General features: G+C 35.9%; 2 protein-coding genes and 1 long non-coding RNA gene across 3 annotated transcripts; all 3 read right to left on the bottom strand.

Annotated features, from left to right (window-relative positions):
• Window positions 1–1,810: 1,810 nt before the first annotated feature.
• On the bottom strand, window positions 1,811–4,036 carry LOC115929440. The gene is made up of 2 exons (XR_004066494.1): window positions 3,818–4,036; window positions 1,811–2,342 (listed from the first exon to the last, which is right to left on the bottom strand). It is a non-coding gene; the product is annotated as an uncharacterized LOC115929440 (long non-coding RNA).
• A 2,146-nt stretch (window positions 4,037–6,182) lies between these two features.
• Window positions 6,183–15,543, bottom strand: LOC100888890 (protein SPEC3-like). Its single transcript, XM_030998713.1, has 4 exons — window positions 14,939–15,543; window positions 9,417–9,596; window positions 7,060–8,825; window positions 6,183–6,746 (listed from the first exon to the last, which is right to left on the bottom strand). The coding sequence occupies exons 1-3, from the start codon at window positions 15,105–15,107 to the stop codon at window positions 8,578–8,580; spliced, it is 597 nt and encodes a 198-aa protein (XP_030854573.1). The 5' UTR covers window positions 15,108–15,543; the 3' UTR covers window positions 6,183–6,746; window positions 7,060–8,577.
• A 4,623-nt stretch (window positions 15,544–20,166) lies between these two features.
• LOC578575 (protein SPEC3-like) lies at window positions 20,167–23,838 on the bottom strand. Its single transcript, XM_774821.5, has 3 exons — window positions 23,277–23,838; window positions 21,774–21,956; window positions 20,167–21,467 (listed from the first exon to the last, which is right to left on the bottom strand). The coding sequence occupies exons 1-3, from the start codon at window positions 23,644–23,646 to the stop codon at window positions 21,394–21,396; spliced, it is 627 nt and encodes a 208-aa protein (XP_779914.1). The 5' UTR covers window positions 23,647–23,838; the 3' UTR covers window positions 20,167–21,393.
• Between the last annotated feature and the right edge of the window lie 779 nt (window positions 23,839–24,617).

The following is a 24,617-nucleotide window of genomic DNA, read 5'->3' as shown; positions in this document are numbered from 1 at the left end:
AAAAACGCGCCCTCATCTGAAGGTGAATATCTGGCAGGCAAATACAGATAGGGTTTTAAAGCCCGTCTGCACTAGTTTGCCAGGGGATTAGACCTCCTTGCAAGGTCACTGCTCTCTTAATTTCTAGGACTTAAATTTAAATCCATTTTGAGACTTAAAATATTTCAAGTCTTTAAGACTTAATAAATTGGGAATTCGACTAAAAGTTTTATCGAAACCAGCTTCTAGATATAAATCTTGGAAAGACTTAAACTTCTCGCCAATAAGATGTGCATATTTCCAGTTGCACCTGTTGATGACTGACTGTTGGCATATTTCCAGTTGAACCAGCTGACACCAATTAATTTGCATATTGAATATGGGGTGCGTGCAGATCTATGTTTTTTTAACAATTTTTCTGAATTTACAGCATATTTCTTAATTACCGATGATTTAGGTATATGCAATTCATTTCGAAAATACTACAAATATAAATTACAAGTTATTAGGACATTTCGTTACTTTGTATGAATTCCATTTAATTAAACATGAATAAGGGAAACATTAACTATGAACTAAAATAATTTCAATAAAATACAAGTATATGAAAAAAAATTCGATTAATTAAATTATGTATAAGTCTACTTATTACCGATGCCTTTACATTGATAATACAGACGTACCAGTATTGAAGTGTTGTTGCCGTTCAATTGGTTGGAAGTTTTACCAAATGGTTCTAATGGCTTAGCTAGACCAGTAAATCTAAAAGACTTGAAATATAAATACAATTGACTTAAACTTTAAATCTTTCAGGGACTTAAAATTTTAAGTCTTAGCTTAGATTTATTTTTGAAATGAATCCAAGAAAGGTTTAAAATAAATATTAAAAGACTTGAAATATAAATCCAATTGACTTAAATTTTAAACCTTTTCAGGGACTTAAAATTTCAAGTCTTAGCTTAGACTTATTTTAAATCCCAAAGGGTTCGTCACTAATATCAGTCTCTGTTAGATTTAAAAGTAAGACTTTAAGATTTAAAAATAAGACTTTCAAATTTAGAGAGTGACAAGTGGTATTCTAATTAAATCAGCTCTATATTGACATGAGAAAAAAGGGATCATGGGGACCAACAGGCACCGATTAGGCTTTGTTTGCTATATAGAGGGCGCAAGTAGCTATAAGTAGAGCAGTGGGGCTTAAAAGACGGTTAACATGTAACGGGATTGTTTGCTCCTTGTGCATCATAATAATGCAATTTTTTTCACTACCGTCACTTCGTGAAAACAGCGACGATATCACCTGGATCCATGCACCAGACATTATCTGCCACACTACCACACTGCCACACTGCTTCACTGACTCGACACCAGGGCTCAAATTAATTTTTTTGTCCACGGGGGCTCTTCCAATATAAAAAGCGCCCCCGTGAGCCTTCTCACGGGGGCTCTTTTAGTACAGACGGGGGCTCTTTTTTAATACAAATTTCCATTGAATTGGTGTACCCATGAAACTCCTAAATTATTTGCTATTTCATCATTAACATTAATAGTCGGCATTATTTCTCTTACAACTTTACAAGTTATAACATGCAGCTAATGGTCAGATCTTTTCCCTTTGTACGAAATTTCTGGTCCAAGCCCGTATACATACGCATTACTCAATCTGTATAGTGGATATGATCGCCGCAATGTAGTATAGTCAAATTGGAGTTTCCTTTGTTCGTTAGGACTAGTTCTCTTAAACATACAAGTATTATATAATTTTATGAACAATCGTGAATACCAGAGGGAAAAACCGTTGCAATCGACTGAACTTTAGCCTATTTTGTTATTTTTTTTTGTCGCGCCCATATCGCCTTTGTAGTTGATTAAAAGCTGAAATAAGGAAGTACTTGAGCTCGAAAATATATATCTTCACTGTTCTCACGCGGGGGTGATGTCGAAATAGAAACCTAGCCACAAAACACAACTAAACTATTCAGAATCAATAGCAGAAAGGACAAAAGACATGAAGACCTTGGCAATCTTATTACAACATTCCTCTTCAGAAAAGTAGAGACCTAGACCAGACCCCCACCCCTGATTTCGCGGAAGAAGAAAAAATGGTTTTAATGGTAATGGTCGACATAAAAAACTCTGAGCTCATCCTGTTTTCTATTTAATTATGAATCGAAAGAGAAAATTAGCGCCACCCTCGTAGTTAGTTTCGAAAGATGGATGATGTATATACTGGGCTGTTATCTTATTCTTATTTTGTCCTCGTTGCACGGGCGTGCTTTTCTTCTCAGTGACTAGTTTCTTTACTTTTGTAGCCCTCGTTACTTTTGTAATAGTAGGGTACCAAAAATAGAGATGAGATGAGTCTGTAAAACAGGAGGCGAAGAGGAGATGTGTGATGGTTAAACTCGTGACACGGACTGCCTTTTTAATAACAAGTAATGATATATATAAAACATAATTGAATATTCGTATTCAACAAACAAACTCACAAAATCAAAACACAAATACACTTCTATAGTTCCTATCCTACTAATATATAGGTTTACATCCACACTTAGCCATTAGATGAAATGGCAAAGTAAATATCAACAACATGTCCCTTTCCAATATTTAACCAAACAAAGACTTATCATTCACTAGAATGGATAATGTATAATAACTATTAATATCAAATACTCGAAACGTATAACTGCTGAACTACGAAGATAACCAATATCTAACTCGACTGAACTTAAATAAAGTAAACAAGACGATAACAAATATGTAATAACTAATTATAACGAAGAAACTATAGCTAACATAATACGAATAGACTAAATAGATTTATACATGTCTGACTAATAATATACAACTGGAGACTACCGAATGATAAATATATAGTGCTTTCGTAAACTGGACATATATCGTGCAAATGATTGTTGTTCTCTAACTTAATTCATACTGTAAAGATGAGCGTTTTGGACCTTTTGGACCATAATAGGACCCACTCATACATATGTAATAGTGACGGCTAAAGCACATTTGCTTCAGCTACTAATACTATAGTACCTGCTCTATACAGATTACAGAGTTGAGACAAATAAACCTAAAAAGCCCAAGTTCCTCTTTGTCAAGGTAATACTTGTACTTGTACTATTAGTTAAAAGTTGTAATCCTTTCTTTCGTCTCAACGATGCGCTTACTCCCTACACACCGTGTTAATGTACATGTCTAATCACGCAGACACCAATGTATCATAGATAAATGATTATAAAGTTGTACGCCAATTCCACACAAATCCCTGGTATATTAGAACATATATTAACATGATTATTATCTTGACATGGTATCGTTAGATCCTAAACAACATAAACGACATAATAACTCGATACATATTATAAAAAAAGGACGGACTTATAGACTAGCAAAATCTGGCCGGTTCTATGTCAAATCGAAGGTTATCTCCTTCTGAGATGGAAATCTCTCAAAACCTTATCAAATCGAATATGGAAAATCGTCATGATATTTCCCCAACTAGAATATGTCAAATGCTAACTAGAATCACAATAGTGGTTCATAAACGACAAAATATTGATTAGCTCATATCTGTAAGTAAGAAAACTAAATAGATAGTTATATACAATGTGAAATATATATATTCGCGGGTACCATTCACCCATACAGTATAACGCTTCACAAATAGTTGTAAGAAAGCTACACTTTCTTAACTTAAATTCCTAACTAAAATGCGAACATCAGAACATATCCAATCATACATCAGTACAACCGCACACAGTTATATAACATGATAATAATGATTTACTTAAATTTAAGTATAATATAAAATATGGTAAATTACCTGTAAAACAGGAGGCGAAGAGGAGATGTGTGATGGTTAAACTCGTGACACGGACTGCGAGGAGTCAAGCGGGTTCACGAGCTCAAGGTGTTCAGAAACAAAGGGACAAAGTAATGTTGCGGGGTCACGTGTTAAAAGATATTTGCATAAAGTGAGTCATGTAATCCAGCATTTTATGTGGAAATAGGATGTTGGTATGTGACTAGTCTTTATAGAACAGTCACCAGGGGGGTGTTTCACTAATGTCCTAAAATCGATCTAAAATCGATTTGATCGATTTTAAAGGCCTAAAATTGATTTCGATTTTAGCAGCAGTTTCACTAAATAAATAAAATCGATTTTGGCCTTAAAATCGATTTTAAGTTAGAGTGTGATCCATATCAATTTTAAATTAATTTTATCCTTATTCATTGCATTATTGATATGCTATGTTCAGCATTCATTGGTTTTAAAGGCGCAAGTGTCGGCTAGCTTCAATTTGACCATACATCTGAAAATGAAGAATTCTGTTCTTGGGGGAACAAATCTTTGTTCATAACCAATTTTTTTTTAAATCATCATAGTTAGGCATTATCAATACCAAATGTGGCACTCTGGAGGGTGGGAGCACAATGGCCCATTTTTTTCTTCAAAAATACATGGGCGGCCCGTTTTCCCCTTAACCCTATCTAGCCTGGGGGGGGGTCCTTATCCAGACGGCGGCACGGGAGGGGGCCCAATTCGTGAGACAATATTTAGCAGCGAAACAGCCGGCCGATAATTCGTTCGGGGGGGGGGGGGGGAGGGTAGTGAACAATCAACAAAAAAATTATTGGGGGGGCCTCGAAAATTTGAAAAAATCGCACCCCCCCCCCCCCTTGAGCGCCAGGGGAGGGGGCCCGGACCCCCCAGGCTATGCAGTTTCAAAATAACCCATGCTAGATAGGGTTTAAGTGCCCCTTTTACATCTGATTAACATCCCTTTTTGTTTATTACAAGTGCACTTTTCCTTCATGTAGTTTGTCTGGTTTCACTTTGTTTGAAAGTTCCTCTTGTTATTTCTAATAACTTTTGTTTTCTTCTTAGAAGTGACCCTTTTCCATTTTGTTATGTGCCCCTTTTTCTATATTTTTTTTACCATATGCGCTTACAATTATCGTCCTTGTTTTCACGAAGTGACGGTAGTGAGGAAAATCGTAACGCAAAGTGAATGCAATTTTTTTTCACTACCGTCACTTCGTGAGAACAGCGACGATTATGTGTCCTTATTTCGTTCATATTCTCTCTCTCTCTCTCTCTCTCTCTCTCTCTCTCTCTCTCTCTCTCTCTCTCTCTCTCATTAACATAAAACGACACTCCCATCACAACGCTTTGCTTGCCGTAATTTTGTTTCTTCATGAACACCCCCCCCCCCTTCCCCCACAAAAAAATAAATAAAGAACAAAAATGAATAAATAAACACCAACTTATAACAATAACTCACCAGCATACAAACACACTATTCTTGAATCACATCATTGCCCATTATCATCATGTAATTATTATCACCATGCGCTAGCGTACAATCTCATCTATTCATCCCCCCCCCCTTTATCTTCTTAAAAGACAAAAAATACATACAAAATAAAATTAACACAGATTTTAAAGTATAATCAATATGTTTATGCTTTAATGAATGAAATCTACATTTTGTAAATGATGAGCATAGCAAACACATTCAAGGGATACAATTACAATATTTTAAATGACACAAATAAAAGTGCTCCTATGAAAGTATCAGCCAGTTGTTAAAACTATGCAGCTGATATCTGCCACTCTCTATTTGAGTTACCTTTATGGAGATTAAAAGAGTAATACTTGTCACAAATATTTCTGTTACTCATACGGTTGTTAATCTAAGGATGATATACGTGATAATAATAATAATAATAATAATAATAATAATAATAATAGCCTAATAGTCCACTCCAAATTTTATTAAACCGAAACGGAAATTCTTTTTGCCCAATTGATGGTGAGCCCGGCAGCCACTGAGCAGCGCCAGATCGACGTTGCTCTATCCCTTATTGTTGAACGCCAAACAAGGTAGCAACAACTCCCATCTTTTAACGTCTTTTGGTATGACGCGGCCGGGGTTCGAACCCACGACCTCCCGGTTGTCATGTAAGGTCACGCAGTCGGTGAGAATGTGGTTTCTTGATGCAATAGTTTGTCTATATGAAATTAATTATCAATTCTTTTCTATCAGCTTTGACAAAAAATTCTAAGGACAACATAAGTCAGAGTTAATATATTTCCTGCAGGAAAAATCTGTTTTCACTCAATGTTCTGTTATTTATTTTGTATTTGTTGTTGTGCAATTGCTACAATAGCACTTTAAGCACCAACAGGTAATTATCGATACATAGTCATGCAAGAAGTGCCTCTAGGAAGAGTTCCAAATAGGTCATCAAACTGCTGCTCAGATGAATTGCTAATTAAGAAATTCCAATTTGATATTTTAAGATTTATTGCCATGAACAAAATTATCTATGTAATGTGAGTTTGGTAACAATAACCTCCATGACAGAATAATAGCTTTTTATTTCTTCTCTTTTCTTCTGCAAGATTCTAAATTTCTGTTTAAAATATAGGAAATCTTGGAAGTATCATTAAAACGTTTACTTCCTTTAAAATATTTTATGTTAACATTTTATCAAACCCAAAACCTCAAACTCGATTGCAAAATTTTAGTACCTTGACTAGAGCATTTTTAATAGCTTATAGGAATTAATTTGCAAATCTTATTTTACAAGTAGTTTTGGTTGTAAAAAGTGACCAGTCCATGATATCAAGATCTGTATCTCATTGTGGTTCCTCTTGCTTAAAGCTGGAAAAGGGAGCTTCTATCTGTAGGCTGGCTGATGTTTCATAAGAAGCATAACGTTGCAGGTAATTCAGGCTCTGCAGTCTAGAATAGGAATTGAAAGTTATGTAATAAATGAATCAATTACTAAATACTAGTACAATTTTTCAATCAATCTTCATTTTTTGTATTTATGATTATTTCAAATACTTTAATTGCTAAATAAATAAAGTAGGAGAATAAAAAATAGTTACAGAAGATAAATGATTAATTGTTTGCTTTGGATAAAAAAAAAAAAAATATCCTTTCATTACCATTTGTGTATGTTTTATCTAACAGAATGGGTAAGATGGGTATTAGACTTCTTACAAGGATTATGAAAAATGATAGATAAATTTTGGTAATTGATACTGCTTACCTTTTCAATTTGAAGAGATGGACAATAAATGTTCAGAGTCGACACCCACCCCCTCCCACCCCCTCCATGACGATGTCACGCAAACATATTTGGCTTACAATTCAGAACATATTAACTGAATGGAATTTATTTATCACTTTCATAAAAACATGAAAAGTCAAAGAGTACATAAATATATTCCTCACAAATAAAAAATAAAAAAAAGACAATAACAGGGAAAATACACTAAAGTAAATAAGGAAGTGCTTTGATCATCAAAAATTTACCGAAACTTGTAGGTAGATGAGCCTACACAAAATACAAACACTAACACCCTTAAAAGGAAAGATACATAGAAATAATACATTCTTAATTACACATATAATAGTGCGGTTGTCTTATTTAAAGCTTGTAGGAGGAAAATGCGAACAAGTAAAATGTTGTTTACACAACCCCTGTTACGTCAAGGTCTTTATGCTTATCAAGATAAGCTTTAACAATATGTCACAAAATTAGTACAAAATAAGATTATAAAATATTACAAATGCTTGTTAAAAATCATGAAATCATCATTTATTATCGCTCACTGAGAGACGTGATGAAATTTATTCTATATATCCTTCCTAATTTCATATACATTAAAACTTTAAACGTCTAGTCTAATATAATTGTACGATACTTAGTGCTCATGAATATAATATACATGTATGTTATTTATAATTTTAGAAAGGTCGAGACAAGTTCAAACACAAGAATAACGTGTTGTCAGTTTACGTTAGGGTTTCTTATACTATTGTTTTTGTCACGTTGTATGGATTATAATGAGGTGATATACGATTTATAAATACTGATATGAAATCAATGGTGTATCAAATGAGAATATTTCAGAGTTACAATCTTTCAATTTAATCTTAAAAAGTTTATCTAAAATTTACCGATATTTACAAGATGTATACAGGTCCTGTCATGTTTCCTGATCATGCTGAACGTTGAAAAATTAAATACAAACTGAAACTGAAAGAAGAGTTACGGGATGGACATGGTGAACTTAACTAAAGAATGGTAGTTTGAAAATAATCCTATACCCCTTTTCCTTTACATATCAGCAAACGTAAGAGAGTAAAACAACGAACAATATAATAACGAGATGAAGTACACGACGGGTTAGATAAAGCAGGCTAGGAAACAATTATGATGAGACTAACAGATAATACTTCGAAAATAGTTACTGATTGTTAGAATGAAAATCTTTTATAATACAAGGCATCTGTGAAACATTTAGAGACAATCAGAATACTATACAAACATATCTATATATTCGGCAGGGTCAGATGGTCATTTCAATCTTTTAGGTATAGTTGTTATGCAATACAGAGTTGGTTCGAGTTTTAATTGTAACTACATCTTATTATCAAATCCACGTTATTAATCAAAAATTACCCATGCTGTGCATCATCGTGTATTATGTCTAAAACCGTTATATTCATGCAGACTAATGGCATTCTGATTCTTGCAACACGAATGACGATAAAAAAAAACTTAATATTTCTCTTGTGGCGGTGCTCCCATGTCATAACTCGGTGGCTGCGGTGGTTGATTGTAGCCTTGTTGTGGCGGTTGATTGTAGCCTTGTTGCGGCGGTTGGTTGTAGCCTTGTTGTGGCGGTTGGTTGTAGCCTTGTTGTGGCGGTTGGGTGACTTGCATCTGCTGTGTGTTGACCACAGTGGAATTGGTAACCACTGTTCCAGTGGTCATTGTTGTGAGCGTCCCGGGGTTGTGGTAGTCGGCTGCAAAAGATTATGTTTTTTCCCGAAGCAATCAAGAACAAGTTCTCTCAAAATACGTCATACGCCTATGTTACTTTCATAAGATATTTACTGAAATCATATACTGTATCATGCAGATATAATATATTGTATTACAAAATAATGGATAAGAATTAGAACCCTAATGGTTTTAGCAAACCGAAACTGGACACTTTCATGCCCACCTATTTCGTCAAATTTGTGGCTAAGAATTATCAGAAACTGGACATTACATTTTGCATTTTGGAAATGATACAGTACCAAGATTTGTTGTATACATGGAAATGATTTTGAGTGTTCTTACTTAAGGCTCTTTCTCCCACTGCCATACTTCCTAAACACAGAAGTGGAAAACGACCCATCCATACTTTTCCACTTTGTTTTTTGGTCCCTATTTTAATGATTGGAATCTATACTAGCCCATAGATACTTTCTAATCACCTCGTGGATCATTGACTCTCTCACTAATATTGACATACTTCCTCCCTTGTGCTTGCTGGCTTATCTAGTTTATTTAAGAATTATTATTTCTTTTTTGTTTGTACTTGTAAAGGTTTATTCAAATGAGCTTACCTGACATAGCAATCATGACGGTACCCCAGATGATGGCCCATATCCATCCGACCAGGAATAAAGTGAGGAAGAGTTGCAGGATCCCCACCCAGAAGTTCAAGCAGAAGGTGCCCACCTTACCCCCATCACTCTGTCCCGGGTTAGCGCAACAAAAGACTGCAAAACCTGCCACAATAGTGCCTAAAAATAAAACGGATTGTTTGTAAATGTCAAGAAAGTGAATTTCGAACTTGTACTCTTGCAACTAATAGGGGGTGAATGTTTTACTAAGATATCGGAATTTATGGTGGTATTCCAGAACGACTGAATCATATGATATAATGTATAGTTCAATAACGCGTTAACAGTTTTAATATACTACGTGTATATTTTTGTCAATAAAACAAATTGACATGTCCCCCTTTTCTTTTTACAGTCACTCTTCGATATGATCAGAACATCAGAGTCTTCTCTTTCTGTGTTTTTGAGAGAATTAACGAAATCGAGGGGAAATTAGTAAGAAAGGAACCACAATTACACTGAAAGTATGTGGATCCCAATAGTTAATTCCATAGAAAACTGCCGTTAATTCATAACAATTTGTAAATTGTTCATTAATTTTCACTTTTAGACTGCATAATTTACCTTAATACCCCATGTGGTGTTGTTTATCAGATGAGCTGGTACACTGCCGAATAGCTATTATTATCATATCATTCATACTCAACCATATTTTATTCTTACTTTCTCCTTTGAACATGTTAAAGATTAATCATTTACTTGTTAAACGAGACCTTTTCATCTTGTTATTCTAATATGAAATGTTTAATATGTAAACACTTTCAACTTCAAGCAAATATCGTAAAGCATACAATAAAGCTCTTGGAACGAAATATATTTTCTCTGTAATATTTGTGCTAGACTGGACTGTTATATTTACATGAAAGGGTTGCTGGTATGAACTTTGGTCGTACTTTGATTACTTTCCTGCATATTGTCCTAAGTCTATATACGTTTGGGGGTCCCTCTAAAAACAAAGTTTAACTCTCTTCCCATAAAATTAATGTCGTCAGAATCCTATCATGCAAATACAGGGTTCAAAAGGAAACCCATTTACGTGTGGGTATATATACCTGTACCATGAATACATAGGCCTACAATTTTCTTACAGCAAATTGAAAATATTCACTTGTTGTTTATTATCGTGCGAGTGAGCGAGCGATAGAGCAAGAATACTGTCCATTTTGGGATGAGTAAAATTCAGCAGAGCCTATAGCCTTATCTTCTTCCTCTCGTTTGTTTGTTGTTGTTGTCGTTGTTTTTATTATTTTGGGGGTTGGAGGCTATTTTTTATAAATATCTTCACATGCAATAACCATGTCCCCTTATAGGCCTACCGCCTCTTCCTATATTGATTTGACGAGAATGACAATATGAGTGAGTGTACGGTATGAGATATCATGCAAGTATAGAATAACTATTGCCTTCCGTGTCATTGATAATAATAACAATTATAGGCATTTCTATAGCGCCGTCTATCTAGAAATTCTATTCCGAGGCGCATAAAATAGTACCCTGGCTTAAGCCTAGCCGCCATTAAAGCGCTAGCATTTCAAGGAATTAATTCGTTGATTAAAGCATTGATAGCCTACTAAATTGATACGTTATTAACCTATGTGTGCACATTAATTTGTAGCGTGTTATCAATTTTACGCCCTTGGCCCATATTATTGACAGAATTTTAGGTAGACTATCATATTCTGACAGTTTGCATACAGTGAAAATACATTTTAACTATTAAAAATCCCGAAGTTTATCAGAGTTTTTTTCCTACCATCATAATTTACCAGTGACTACACCATGGTCTAAACACTGATGAATACTTATCCATCCGCAAGCATATAATAAAGGAAAACAATTATGGACACATTGCATTGACGAAAATAATCCTTCTTCTAGACTACCTCTTTGACATCCGGCTGCAGGCAACATGACTTCTAGAAGCGAAGGAGTGTGCCTACTTTAGACTGTGCTCATAAATTTGTTGTTGTTGTTTATGCTTAACTGGTGTATGAGTTATGTGAAGAAAATGCTTTTTTTTTTGTAACCATATTTGCTTTTATAAGGTCTTGAACTACAATGTTGCGAAGTTAAATCACCACACAAGAATCATTATTTTAACTATTTACCTTTTCTATCAGATGCCAACTTTGAATAAGATGCCAATTACCAACATTGATTACCCTCCAGGAAGTAAATAAATTTAACAGCATTTTAGACAGTGTTTCATTATTCAGTTATATTTTCATTTCCAACGGAACAATCAATATAAACACCTGCGACAAGAAATCATACAAATCAATGTACATTAAAATTATGAATTTCGCAAATCATTAATTGAATTACAAAATAATATGTACATGTTTGGTGTAAGTTATGGTTCGCTTTTTTAAAGTAAAAATGTGGAAATAGAGGGATCTACTGAGAAGCAGGGCTTGTATAGAATATGGACCTCAAATAAAGGTAATTATAAACTTATGTAATTGATACAAAAGCATTTGAAGAAAAAAGACAGAAGGAGAAAATAGATTAATCTGTAAAGGTGGAATGATAAGATAATTATAATTCATAATTTGAAAATTTATGACCACATACTTCTCCTGCATCGGGGTGAAAATGAGTTAGCAGAGACTTATACGATGATGAATGACATGATCAGACACAAACGCATCAAATAAATTTACAAGAAAGGAACATGGGAACAGGGGAACAGGAAACTACAACGGTATAAATAGAGAATAAATTACAGATAGTGGGAAAGTAAAACAAAAGTAAGAGGGGGAAAAGGAAGGCAACGACAAAGAGAGAGAGAGAGAGAGAGAGAGAGGGAGAGAGAGAGAGAGAGGGAGGGAGAGAGAGAGAGAGAGAGAGAGAGAGAGAGAGAGATTATGGCCCTGGGTTCAAATTCAGTTTTTATTATACCCGGTACTGAAGATCATTTATCTGATGACATGTTGAATGACGTTAACTGAAAATAGTACCACGGAGTCGTTTATTGTCATCAAAATATTTGAATGGCATTGTAGAGATGAACAGATAATAACAATATATACATCGTCGTTAAAGGGACTCGGTAAAATTGTTCAGATGGAAGAAAATGGTACTGTGGTAGTGACTTCAATTCTAGATGTACAGTTAAAGATAATCTGAAAGTTTGAGTAAAAACAAACCATTATTAATGATAAAAATTGGGGGAAACTGATTTGATCGATTCCTTAATTCGCCCAACTATACTTCTACAATTTTATTTCATTTTAGGTGAATGTAAATCGCCACAAACCAATGAATTGGCTCTATTTACCATTCCAGATATTTAAGTGTTGAACATTTTTTAAGGCCTGTCTTATGTCTGATTGAAAAACGGTTGGGAAAATTCCAAAATGGTTTGTAGAATAAGAGGGTGTCGCACAGTGACGCCTTCAAAGCAAACCATAAATATCTTTGAGGTTTGAGAATTTTTAAAGGATTTGTTGCATGTTAGAGGGTTAGTACAGTAAACGGGAATGTAATAAGTGATGTTTCATACAAAAATTACGCATTTTTTCATCAACCTTCGTTAATGTTTCCTAGTCATTTGAAAGGAAACCTCACCCCAAGAAATAACTTTACTTATGTTGAGAGATTTATTATATTCTTGCCCATTAATCTACAAGATTCCCCACCAAAGGGTATGAGAGAGGCATAAAGCAAGAATAGTGTACAGTTTCTCAGCACGGCAGGGCATCGCCATTTTCTTGATAACGTGACGTACTATATGACGTGGTGTATCAAGTAAATTTATTCAAATTTATGGATGCTTCCTTCCCAGGTGATGTGTTTGGTGTTGAAGCATTTCATTCTCCTGCTTTTACTCTTTGTACTACAATTGTCAGAACGCAAATTGCATGAATAAGTTGGTGCTCTCATGGGGTGAAGGTTTCTCATGAATGAAATAGATTCATCAACTGCTATATTTTAGTAATTTAAAGGAATTACTTACAATTGGTCCCCTAATGTATCATTTTCACCAAATATAATTTTTATTTTCTCAGTTATGATTTTCCTCATTGAAAAATAAAGTTTTTTTTTAATTGATTTAAGAATTCTTTCCAACTAAAGCTTGGTGCATGATATATGTACAATTTCAACTGGTACGTCACAATTTCAAGAAAATGGCTGTGCATAATTATGAGTCATGCTGAAATGCATCACATCATGTCAAGAAATATCTTAATTTATACATCTCTTGTACATGTACATTTCGTAAGGATCAATATTGTACATCAAAGGGCAGGAATATATCTCATTTTTCAGAATACCTACACATATTTTTTAGGGTGAGGTTTCCTTTAATCGCGAGAGTGTTCACTTCTGTCTCTCTCTCTCTCTCTCTCTCTGCACTAATTCCTGCGAACAGTGGAATCAACCAAGTGAAACATCTTGTCGAAATTGACTATGAAATGTACGCTATAAGGAAGTTTCGGGACGAAATTGAATGAAAATAGAAATTGATTGAAAATGTGTTAAAATGGACAGGAAAACCTAAATATACATGGTCGTTCGTGATAATATTCACTTCTCTGAAGTTCTCTCTCCCTCTATGTTAAAATCTCCGAACACAAGTTGGGATTTTTAAAATAATTTCCCTTCAGTATGAAGATTGAAGATTATGTTGATAATACTGGTATCAGCTCTTAAACAATGTCAACAAGTTATTTATCAGCTTCTGAATATCAAAATAACAGCACTTTGGTATATTGGTGAGGACTCTTGACTCTCATAAGAAGTTTCGTTCCTTATCAGCGCTACATGTACAGTGTGTTACCAACGGAATACAGATTTTCGACCATATCTACTTGTACAATTTGAAGGATATCATGCGAGGGAGCGTAGCGACCGAGCGAGAAGATGTTTGCATTTGTATTATTCTAAACGCTGCACTCTTGGGCCCTCCAGAGCCTAAAAGTATGTTGCAGTCTTTAGTCAGTATTTGCTATACATTTTTTTTTCTTGTATTTTTCAAATTTACTACAAAAATTGAGAGGGGGTGTGTCCCTCCCGTCTTCCCTCCCCCAGACCGGGATCGCCGCCCTTGACTATAGGGATATCATATTGTCCTTGGGTTAATTGTCCCATGGGTAATTGTCCGGGGGTACTTGTCCTCGGGGTGGTTGCCCTAATACGCGGATAATCATCCCCTCGGACAACAACTCCAAGAACAATTACCTTCAGACGACAACCTTTTCTAGGACAATTATCCCCGGACAAATGTATTAAGAGTACAATTACTCCCCAATACTAACCCTTATGACTACCACCTCATCGGAAAATATCTTTAAGACCGTTATTCCGGACCCTACCCCCTCACTCTCAATTTGATAAAGATGAAAGAGGTTTTCAAATTCTGCGGGATGGTGAGGGCTATATCTTTTAGAGCGTACAGATAGTACAATCAACATGTACAATTTATGAAAAGAAAACAAAACAAAACAGATTTTCTTTACCTATTCCAGGCAAAAAGATATTGAGAATCAAACATGTGACGGCCATGGCGATGTGCATAGACGGTATGGCAGCTCGGCATGCATTGGGCTGGTTGGTCTGTTGGACGATCACATGTTGGGTCTGGGGTTGCATGGGTTGCACCACCACTGTTGTGTTAGTATTTGCCATTGTAGCTTCAACTAAATCGAGAACGAATTCGCGAACAAATCGTCAAATAATCACCAAGCAAGCGTAGAATATTGTCGATTAATGTGGAAGGCCTACTGAACAGGAGAGGTTCCAAATCAAATGAAAATAAAGTAATAGTGAGTATATCGAAATGACTATGGACGACTGTGTCTATTCATGGTAGGTCCGTGGTATGTTGGATAAACGAGGGTGTGCACAGGGGGTGTGCATGCAAAAGCATGTTAGAGGATCAACACAGCCAGTTTTTTTTCAGGACACAGTTGATTCGGTATAAATAGCTATGAGACAATTTTGGTCAATATTTGCAACGCTAGAACTCAAGTTCAAAGGAGACGGGGTAAATAGAGAGCGGTGGGGAAAGAGAGTGAGGGAGGCCGAGTGATAAAGTGGAGAACGCACGAACGCGGGAGAGAGGGAGAGAGAGAGAGAGAGAGAGAGAGATAGAAAGAGAGGGGAGGGAGAGAGCGGGGAGATGGGAGAGCAAGAGAATAGCAGTAGTGAGATGAAGTGATAAAGTGAAGGGAAAGTAGAAGGAGGAAGAGAGACTGAGCGAGAGGGATTGACGAACAGCAAGATAAAATGAATTAGAGAAGTGACGATGAGTGGAGAGCAATCCCGGAGAGCAATAGAGAGATTTTCATGTCATTTACAGAATTCGCAGTGCACCAGTTTATGAGACCTCCCCCAAGGCAACCAACCCAAACATTGTCCCTGCTCATCCATTTGGGTTTGTAGAGAGATTTTTAGAATTCAAAGTTTAATTTTACTCCACTTTGACCCCTGATGGCATACAAACAAGAATCGTAATGAATCAGGTGATGCACAGAGCGTAAAACAAACTTTGCCGAAGCAGGACGAAAAATTCAGCACAAAAAAACAGTTTTAAAAGGATTTTTAAAAAATGATATAAATATTTCGAGTCCAAATCTAAAATAGTTTAAATAAATCATACTAAATAACATAATGAATTTGAGACAATTTTGTTCACTGCATGTAACACCATGTAAAGGGAAATTTCACATGGACATTAAATAATTATGATCCTTGGATGTTGGATAACTATTTTTAAAAAGGGTCCCTATCTTTACGAGTAAATATCATAAAATACAGACATTCAAAAAAAAAATTGTTAAAACAAAGATATAATACAATAAGAAAGCATAACTGTAAAAACATGTTTATATGAAATTAGACAAACAAGTTACCACAAAGTCAAATGGATACATTTTTTTTTCTAGGAGAGATTTAATACTCCTAAAATATATTACAAAAGAATTGAGAATCTCTTGCTGTGTAAATAGATAATATAATGCCAAAAGAATAATTTTAAAAAATGTTTTATTATATAATATAGCCAGATTTTCATGATATCGTCATTTTCAAGGAGTTTGTCCACGTTTCATAATTATGTGGAACAATTTACTTCCCGTCATCAAAAGTAAATTTTTATCGAATTATATAAAAAGTATATCAATATGCACCTCGTCGTTAAAAGTAAAGTCCTAATCAATAAACGTGATAATTATTATCTGTAAATGATTTTTACGATTCTAGTTTGCTAATGCTCGCGTTATATGCATTCAAAGTAAACTCTGATTTTATTCCCCAAGCTTATTGCATGAAACTCATCTTCTACCATAAAATAGAAGTAGGAAGGGTTTTCTTTTTTTCTTTTTCATTATAGTTGATGGAGAGCATCCCGTAGTAATTTGATATATTTTGCACTGTTTAAATTCTTTCTTTCTTTTATTGTGATCTCCTGACACATTATTAAGTTGCTGATGTGGTTACCAAAACCCTATAGGGGTTGGAGTGGGAACCCTTGTTGTGGGTGCAACTGGTTCTCATCTCCGGGTTGTTCTGAGTAGGCCGGTTGTCGCTTTACGTAGCTTTGTTGTGCCGGTTGTCGCTTTGCGTAGCTTTATGGTGGCGGTGGTTGATGTGCGTAGCTTTGTTGTGGCGGCGGTTGCTGTGCGTAGCTTTGTTGTGGCGGAGGTTGTTTTGGGATAGCCTTGCTTCGGTGGGGGATGCTGTGCAGAGCCCTGTGGGTAAATATTATGTACTATGTTTCTAACCGCTTTAAATTGTACTGACTCATAATTCTATACGTGTATAAAATACATTATTACATGAAAATATAAAGTGTTACATGAATATGGTAAATGCATTTGGGTATGTTTTAAAGCGCTTTAAAATGTACTGATTCACAATATATGTGTATTTACATTATTACATGAAAATGTTGCTTTCTCGGCAAGGTACTGGGAAAACTATAAATATTAATATCATTCCGTTGAATTAAAAAAAATGCATTGACTTTTGCTGTATAAAGACTTTGCATTCTAACGACGTCCTCGTTGAGTTATCTAATCTCATTTAGCGAGATTGCGTAGCAATCCAGCCAGAAAATGTAATCTTTTGCAGTTGGGAACTTGTCATTTTAGAGAAGTTTTGATCACAAGTCTGAGCTTACTATCCATTCAATTTTTCTCTTCTATTATGGGGATAGTCAGCATTAAATATTGTTTTGACAATTTTTGCGACTCTCCAATATCGGGGACGACAACCAAACATTAACCATGCAGGAAGTTGCCTACTCTCTTGAATCACCGTTCCCCGCTTTTATGTTGTACCCTATAGTTAACAGGTCTTCTTTAACTTTAAAGGATATCAAGCAAGTGAACGTGTAGTGATCGATGGAGGAGAGTTTCCATTTTAAATAGTAAATGCACTTGACAGCCGAAATATAAAGGTTCTGGGCTTCTGGCATCAATCTTTCATTTTGTATATGCTATTTTGTTTTGTTTTCATTTTGCAGAATCAACGGGATGCCGCCCCCGCTGGTAACACTGAACACGTCTTGCCACATACACTCATGTGCAGATGAAAGAAAAAATGTGATGATATTGCATAATCCTATGGTAAAGGGGGGCTGGTTGACTTAAGACAGAAGGTTTTATTGGAGGGAAATACTAATAAATGGGGACCTTTAAATCGTTTATAGGACGTACTCCTGTTATCCTAAATACACCTTTTTTTCTAGACAAACTTAATGGGGCATATGGACTATACTTCTTTAAATATACCCCAAAGAACAAAGCTTGAGCTTTGTGTAGGCTATTATCGGTTTTGCAAGGATGTATGTTTTTTGTATTGTATTATACATTATAATAAAACCAAGGGAATACAAGACAAAGTGGCAGGGGTTAAAAAGGCGTGAAAGGAATCCCTTTTCTTTCTTTTTTCTTCTTCTTTTCGTTTTTGGGTGTGGGCGTGGAACATGTAGGGGGCAGCAGCCCCAAGCCCTTTCAAAATTCATGTATTACGCCAGTGCGCGCGAGGCGTCACCGTTTATGTTGCCTTAGATATTTTGTTGTTTAAGCATAATTTTAAAGGCAATCATCTAATGTGCCAGTTATAATTCAGAAAGGGGCAGACAGATATTGTGAAGGCATAGGTAAAGCGATACTAGAAGGTGTAGATGAGAGAAGAATAGGGACTTTTAGAGATGCGTGGACTGATACGTGTGACGTCCATTCAATTTAAGGCAGTGCATTAAAAGGACGTCGATCGTAGCAATACACGTTGTCGTTGTGCAAATCTAAAAGTCCGTAGTAGGGAACGGTAGAGGACAGTCATACCTCATGTCACATTGATGACATACCAGAACCACGTCCATCCGCACGAGTTTTAAAAGCTGGTGTAAATTCAGTTTTCATTAAAGTAGATATTCATTGATTTTAAAAACTAACATTATTTTCATTATTGCAAAGTTGAAACTTTGATTCGACAAGGTTATCAAAATTCAATGCTTGGTAACATTCGTAGTAATGATTATTATAAATTACAAAACGCTTAAATACAGCCCCGGCATAGCACCTGAAGAGCTCTCCGAACGCCGCTGAGACGTGTGAGATCACAGTATGGACATGACTTGCACAAGCAGACGATGTCCCATGACATCTCACACATTTTCAGTGCCTGTGTTTACATCTTCTCTCGAGTTCTTTCTCTTACTTCACTACCGTCAGGCTAAAACATAATCTATTGCCTCACTCTAAACCCCGCGCATGGTTTTATTTTGATGACAAATGCAGCGATACAAAAATAAAGGAATCTGTCGCTTGTAAACAAAATAAGACGCCATTGTATATTCAGCTGCACACAACGGGGTATGTTCGGCGCTTCAAGAGCGAACAAATGCCGTCCCTAATATCATTCCGAGGGTTTTTCAATTTGAAAATCTGGTTTCTTTGATTGTTAATTAATCCCTATCCTGTGTATTTACAAGCAAAAGATTTTAGTTATCAGAATCGGGTCATACTCCTTTTGAATGGTTTGACATGCCATTATATTTATATACACTTAACTCATAATAATTTGAGAAATAATAGCTTTGCAATTATGTTCATTCTCTACGGGATGTCGTCTGCTTGGGCAGTGTTGGTCCATATAGTGACGTCATTAAAATATCGTTATTTTTCCGGCGAATCTTTCGTATATCCCAGCTGCTATGAGGTGGTTGTTTTTTTATTTTTATAAATCACCCGATATGTAGTTGACCTAAAACTTGTACGATGGCCATCTGTTAGCCTACAAGTTTCTAGTGATACATTAGTTGACATATTTGTGATTTTCTTTGAATTTCACCTTTAACACCTATTGGTGCCGATTCGTCAGTTCTCCACCCCTTCTTCTATAACTTCCACATAAATATTCCCAATTTAAATTTCACTCCTTTCACAAATCTTATCCTAAGATCTCAATTCCACCCCTCCCCACTCTTACATCTTTCTGATCAATCTCTTTTTTCTTTTCCTGTTTCTCTCTCCTTCTCCCTTCTCTCTCTCTCTCTCTCTCTCTGATGTCTTCTCAATCTTCTCTCTGTCTCTATTATAGCTTTCTTATCTCTCTCTATCTTTCTCCCTTTCCGTCTCTCTTTTTTCCCTCTAAATACATCACCCTTGAATCTTACTCTTTACATTATCTCTCTCAACTATAACCACGGAGTAATCGACGTATGAATCTGGACACAGAATTACAGAGAGATACATTATATTTTAACATAGGATAATTGATATTTACAAACTGAATATCCCTTCATTCAAAACAATATTTATAAAAACATACCTGTACATGAAAGACGTGTGAGAATTACGGGAAATCCTTTTCAGCCATTTGTTTTTCCGCTGTACTATATCATAATCTCCGTAACAGCAATAATAATATATTAGGCTGGACGGAATGTCATAATATAAACGAAATTAACTATCATACGATATAAAAACAAACTCTCCAAACCGTGTTAAAACATGAAATAGTGTGACGAAGTAATACAAAATATGCAGCTTCAATGGGAATTCATTCATTAAAAGAAACCTCAAGGTGAATTGACTAACATGCCTGTTAAAAACAATACTTAAATTTTGTAGAAGTACCATCATATAAAACGTGTATGTTTACAAGATTTATAAATAATGAGCGGAGTTATCCAGCCTTCGATGATCACGTTAACGTTTAAGAAAACATTAAAAAAATGACATAAAATTCATCTTACTTCACCTCCTTATTCTCCAATGTAAGTTTTACAAAATGTATATGACACACACCATACTAGCGTTGCCTTTGAAATAAAATTATTCTTTTTTTTACGAGGATCAGCCATACGAGGATCCAAAACATATCCTAATATTAAAATCATGATTACTTTGTTGTTACAAAAATAGAATGAACAGTGGAATGTTTTGATCAACTATAGTTACAATTGCTGTGCAAGTTCGCCTGTAGTATAATCATCGCAACCAGTGTCCAACACACCCGTTATCAACTACCGTAAAGCCAGAAACTTCAGCGACATGGAATTTTTGTTGTTGTTAATGACAACCCGTTTTCGAGGCAAGAAACTTCCTCGAAATGTCAAAACTTCATTATTGATACTGGCTGTTTTGAGATTAAATCATTTCGAGGCTTTCAAACTTCTAGAACCTTTACCATTTGCGAAATTCTCAAGAATTTCACATCACACGCGAGAGTTTCTGGTTTCAGACTACACGTTTGGCATCTCATATGCTTGCCGACTCTTGACTTTTCTTTTTAAACGGTTTAGCTGCAAGGGACGTTTTATTGCTGTACATGAGTTCCTTGCGATGGTGCTTGCCTCGAATATTCCTTGGTTCAATTATTGTTCAAGTTCAAGATATCGTCGGTGCAGGATAATGATATTAAGACACGAAGCGTTATTATCATTTTGTCTTGGAAGTCGAGTTTAGTTGTTGATGACTGTGGTTCCTCCGCCACCAGTGGCTACAATAGTGGTATCTCCACTGGAATGATAATCAGCTGTTAAATGGAAAATAAAGAGAAATAGAAATTAGACTTCAGTTGTTTGTTTTGCCATAATAGTTTTTAAAATATAAACAATCAATTGTGATGTCAATGATGGTTTTTTGAAGAGAAAACAGATCAAAAGAATATTTGTTTTCCCCATTTTATTAAATGAGTTAAATGATTTCAAATTGAATAAATGTCAGTGATCCACATAACATACACCGACATGGTAGCTATATCGAAAGTGGTACCCAGACATATTTTACTGGTGAGTTTTATAACGAATTTATTATCAATAAGAAATGTTATGATATTTACCTGACATGCCGATGAAAGCAGCGCCCCACATGATGGACCAGATCCAGCCAAGGAAAAAGAACCAAACGGTACCGATTTGGAGGAGGCCGATCCAGAAGTTGATGCACATTGTCCCCACCTTGCTTCCTCCATCCGCTCCGGGGTTACCGCAACAGAACACAGCGAAACCAGCAATGATCGTGCCTGGAGTAGGTAAAATAAAATGGAAATGAAATCATTAAGAAATTGAAAAATGTATAGAATTATTCATTTAATGTTATAATAAAGAAAAGTTCAGAAACCATATAGAAACTGTCAATGAGAGTATGATCAAGATGTCGAATAAAAATTGTTATGATGATTCGTTTAAGGAACCATTTGTATTATTAATATATATTTATTATAAATATTAGTGGGAAATAACACTAAAACAATTCTTTCATTAAGAACACATGAAATATAAATCAATAAACTAAAAATTCGATAGTAGAGGGATGGGAAGGGGGTCTACTGTGGAATGTAACCGGTATTCCCTGAGGCACCTTCGGTATCTACTGTTTGCTACTATGAAGCGAAGGAAAGTGTTACATAACATTTCGATGGTGACAGTGACGCACAAGCTTTTCTTTTCAAAGTATTACGCAATGAGACAAGACATGCACCATTCCCGCTGCGCATTGTTGCATTTCGCTGGATTGGCGAGCGTATAGTTGATTCTATAGGATACTATACGGAGTATTTGCTGGTTGCTAGCCAGTATCGATCATGTTGACTCCGTGCTTCCCTGTTGCTATGGTCCCCAGCGTAAACTTCGCTTTCTCCCCGTATCGCATCACTTAGCCTATTCATTAACACAGTACTTTGTAATAAGTACCGCAAGGAGTTCGGGGTAATCGTTTTTATTCATGAATGGCGAATTTGCGTACGAATTCCGGTGTTATCAAGTGGTCACGACTACCAAATAACAAGGCGCCAATGGTGCGCTGTACGTAAGACAGGCATGCTTGTTGATTGTTTTTTTCTTATCATTACGTTAGGATAATTAAATTCAACATTTTCACTTTATAGTAAACAAGTTTTTACATAAAGAAGAAATTCAAAGTATATTCTATAGGATGATATACATACATTTTGCGACCTTTTTTTTGTTGAATGCATCTCACAGAACTACTCTCGAGAAGCTCATTTTATCTTTACCAAACTAATTGTAAACCTTTAATTCTATTTCTTCAGAACTTCAAATTCGACATAACTGATTTAAGATTGAATCGTGAACAATTAAAATAATACGCTAATGAGAAAACAACTTTTAAAAATTCGATATTCAGTATACTCTTAATAGAAGATTAAGAGACATGATATGTAGACTGTAAGTGAGATAATCAAGGTTATACATCTATATTCGAATCATTTATAGGTGTAATTAGCTTGGTGGCAGTAGGATGTAGTAAGCGGTTAGGACAGGATATGGAGGAGGAATTCAAGAGAAGATGGGAACACATTCTATCACGATTTGAAACTTACCAATGCCGGGGAAGAAGATGTTGAAAATAAGACATAGGATAGCGGCGGCGATGTGGAGGGCTGGGATGGCTTGTCTGCAGCAGTTGTCCTTCTTCTGGTTGATGATGACGACGTTGTTTGCGGGAGCGGGGGCGGGTGCGGTGACGACCACGGTGTTGTTCATCATCATGTTGTTGTTTTGAGGAGGAGGAGGGTATCCATACCCTGGTTGTGGTGGTGGTTGGCCATACCCTGGTTGTGGTGGTGGTTGGCCATACCCTGGTTGTGGTTGGCCATATCCTGGCTGTTGTGGGGGTGGTGCCTGCTGAGGGGGAGGTGGATAAGCAGGGGGAGCATCGGTTGGGGCTCCTGTAGGTGCAACTTGAGCCATTTTATTCAGTAAATTCCAACAAATCCGAAATTTAAATGTGTATATCCACGAGTGTGAGTTGGCCGCGTGTGAATTTTTTTGCTGAGTGGTAGCGGTGCGAGTGGCGTCTCTCCTGGTTGTCGCGTGAATAGCGTTCCTTCGCAACGGCGCGCCCAACTTATTGTGTCAGGCCTCCCTGGTCAGACAATGCGTGTATGATTTGTTTGCGTTGGGAACACGTAGCAACCTTCAACACGCTAGGATACCCGGATGCGATTATAATCAACCAAGCGAGATCTCCTTAGTGATGTTGACCCATGCCTGGACCTTGTTTATCTTTACCAGGGAAAGGGAAAGTGAAGGTGGGATCTGAGGGGGGCTGCACATATTTCAGCCAATGGAAAGCAGGATGGTTGTAACATAAAAATGTAACCCTGATTCACCTAGTTTTTCTTTATGAAGCTCATGCCCTCACATTATACCAACAGAGACGACTTTGCGAGTCTCAATGGACACTCAATTTCAGATGTGTTTATAGCACTTAAACAATAAATGCGCGCTGAAATGCAAATTTAGATATCATGCTTTATTTATATTATAACACAGCCAGAAGGATGTGGAATTAAAATCAACTACACACAAAATGGAATAATGAGAAAATGTTTCTTTTTTGTATAATGTAGATAAAATACACAAAATATGCATTCTTCAACTTGAACGTCTTCCAGGCACAATGATTTCCACAAGCCATAAATTGTAGATTCTATACTTGTATAAAAAATTAAATGTAAGGAAGTTTAATTCTCGGGAATATGTTTGTATATATATATATATTTGCTATGTTCATGATGCTTGACTATGATTGAGTGATATTAAGTTTGTAATGTATTTGTTTTTGTATGTGTTTGCACTTCAGAACCTGAAGAAGGCCTCACAAGCCGAAAGCTCGTAATAAAATTGTAAAGTACAGCTACGTTTCATGTTCCTAGACT

The sequence above is a fragment of the Strongylocentrotus purpuratus genome, unplaced genomic scaffold (genome assembly GCF_000002235.5).
Source record: "Strongylocentrotus purpuratus isolate Spur 01 unplaced genomic scaffold, Spur_5.0 spur5_scaffold_5, whole genome shotgun sequence".
Taxonomy (NCBI): Eukaryota; Metazoa; Echinodermata; class Echinoidea; order Camarodonta; family Strongylocentrotidae; genus Strongylocentrotus; species Strongylocentrotus purpuratus.
This window is presented reverse-complemented; position numbering and strand designations above follow the sequence as displayed.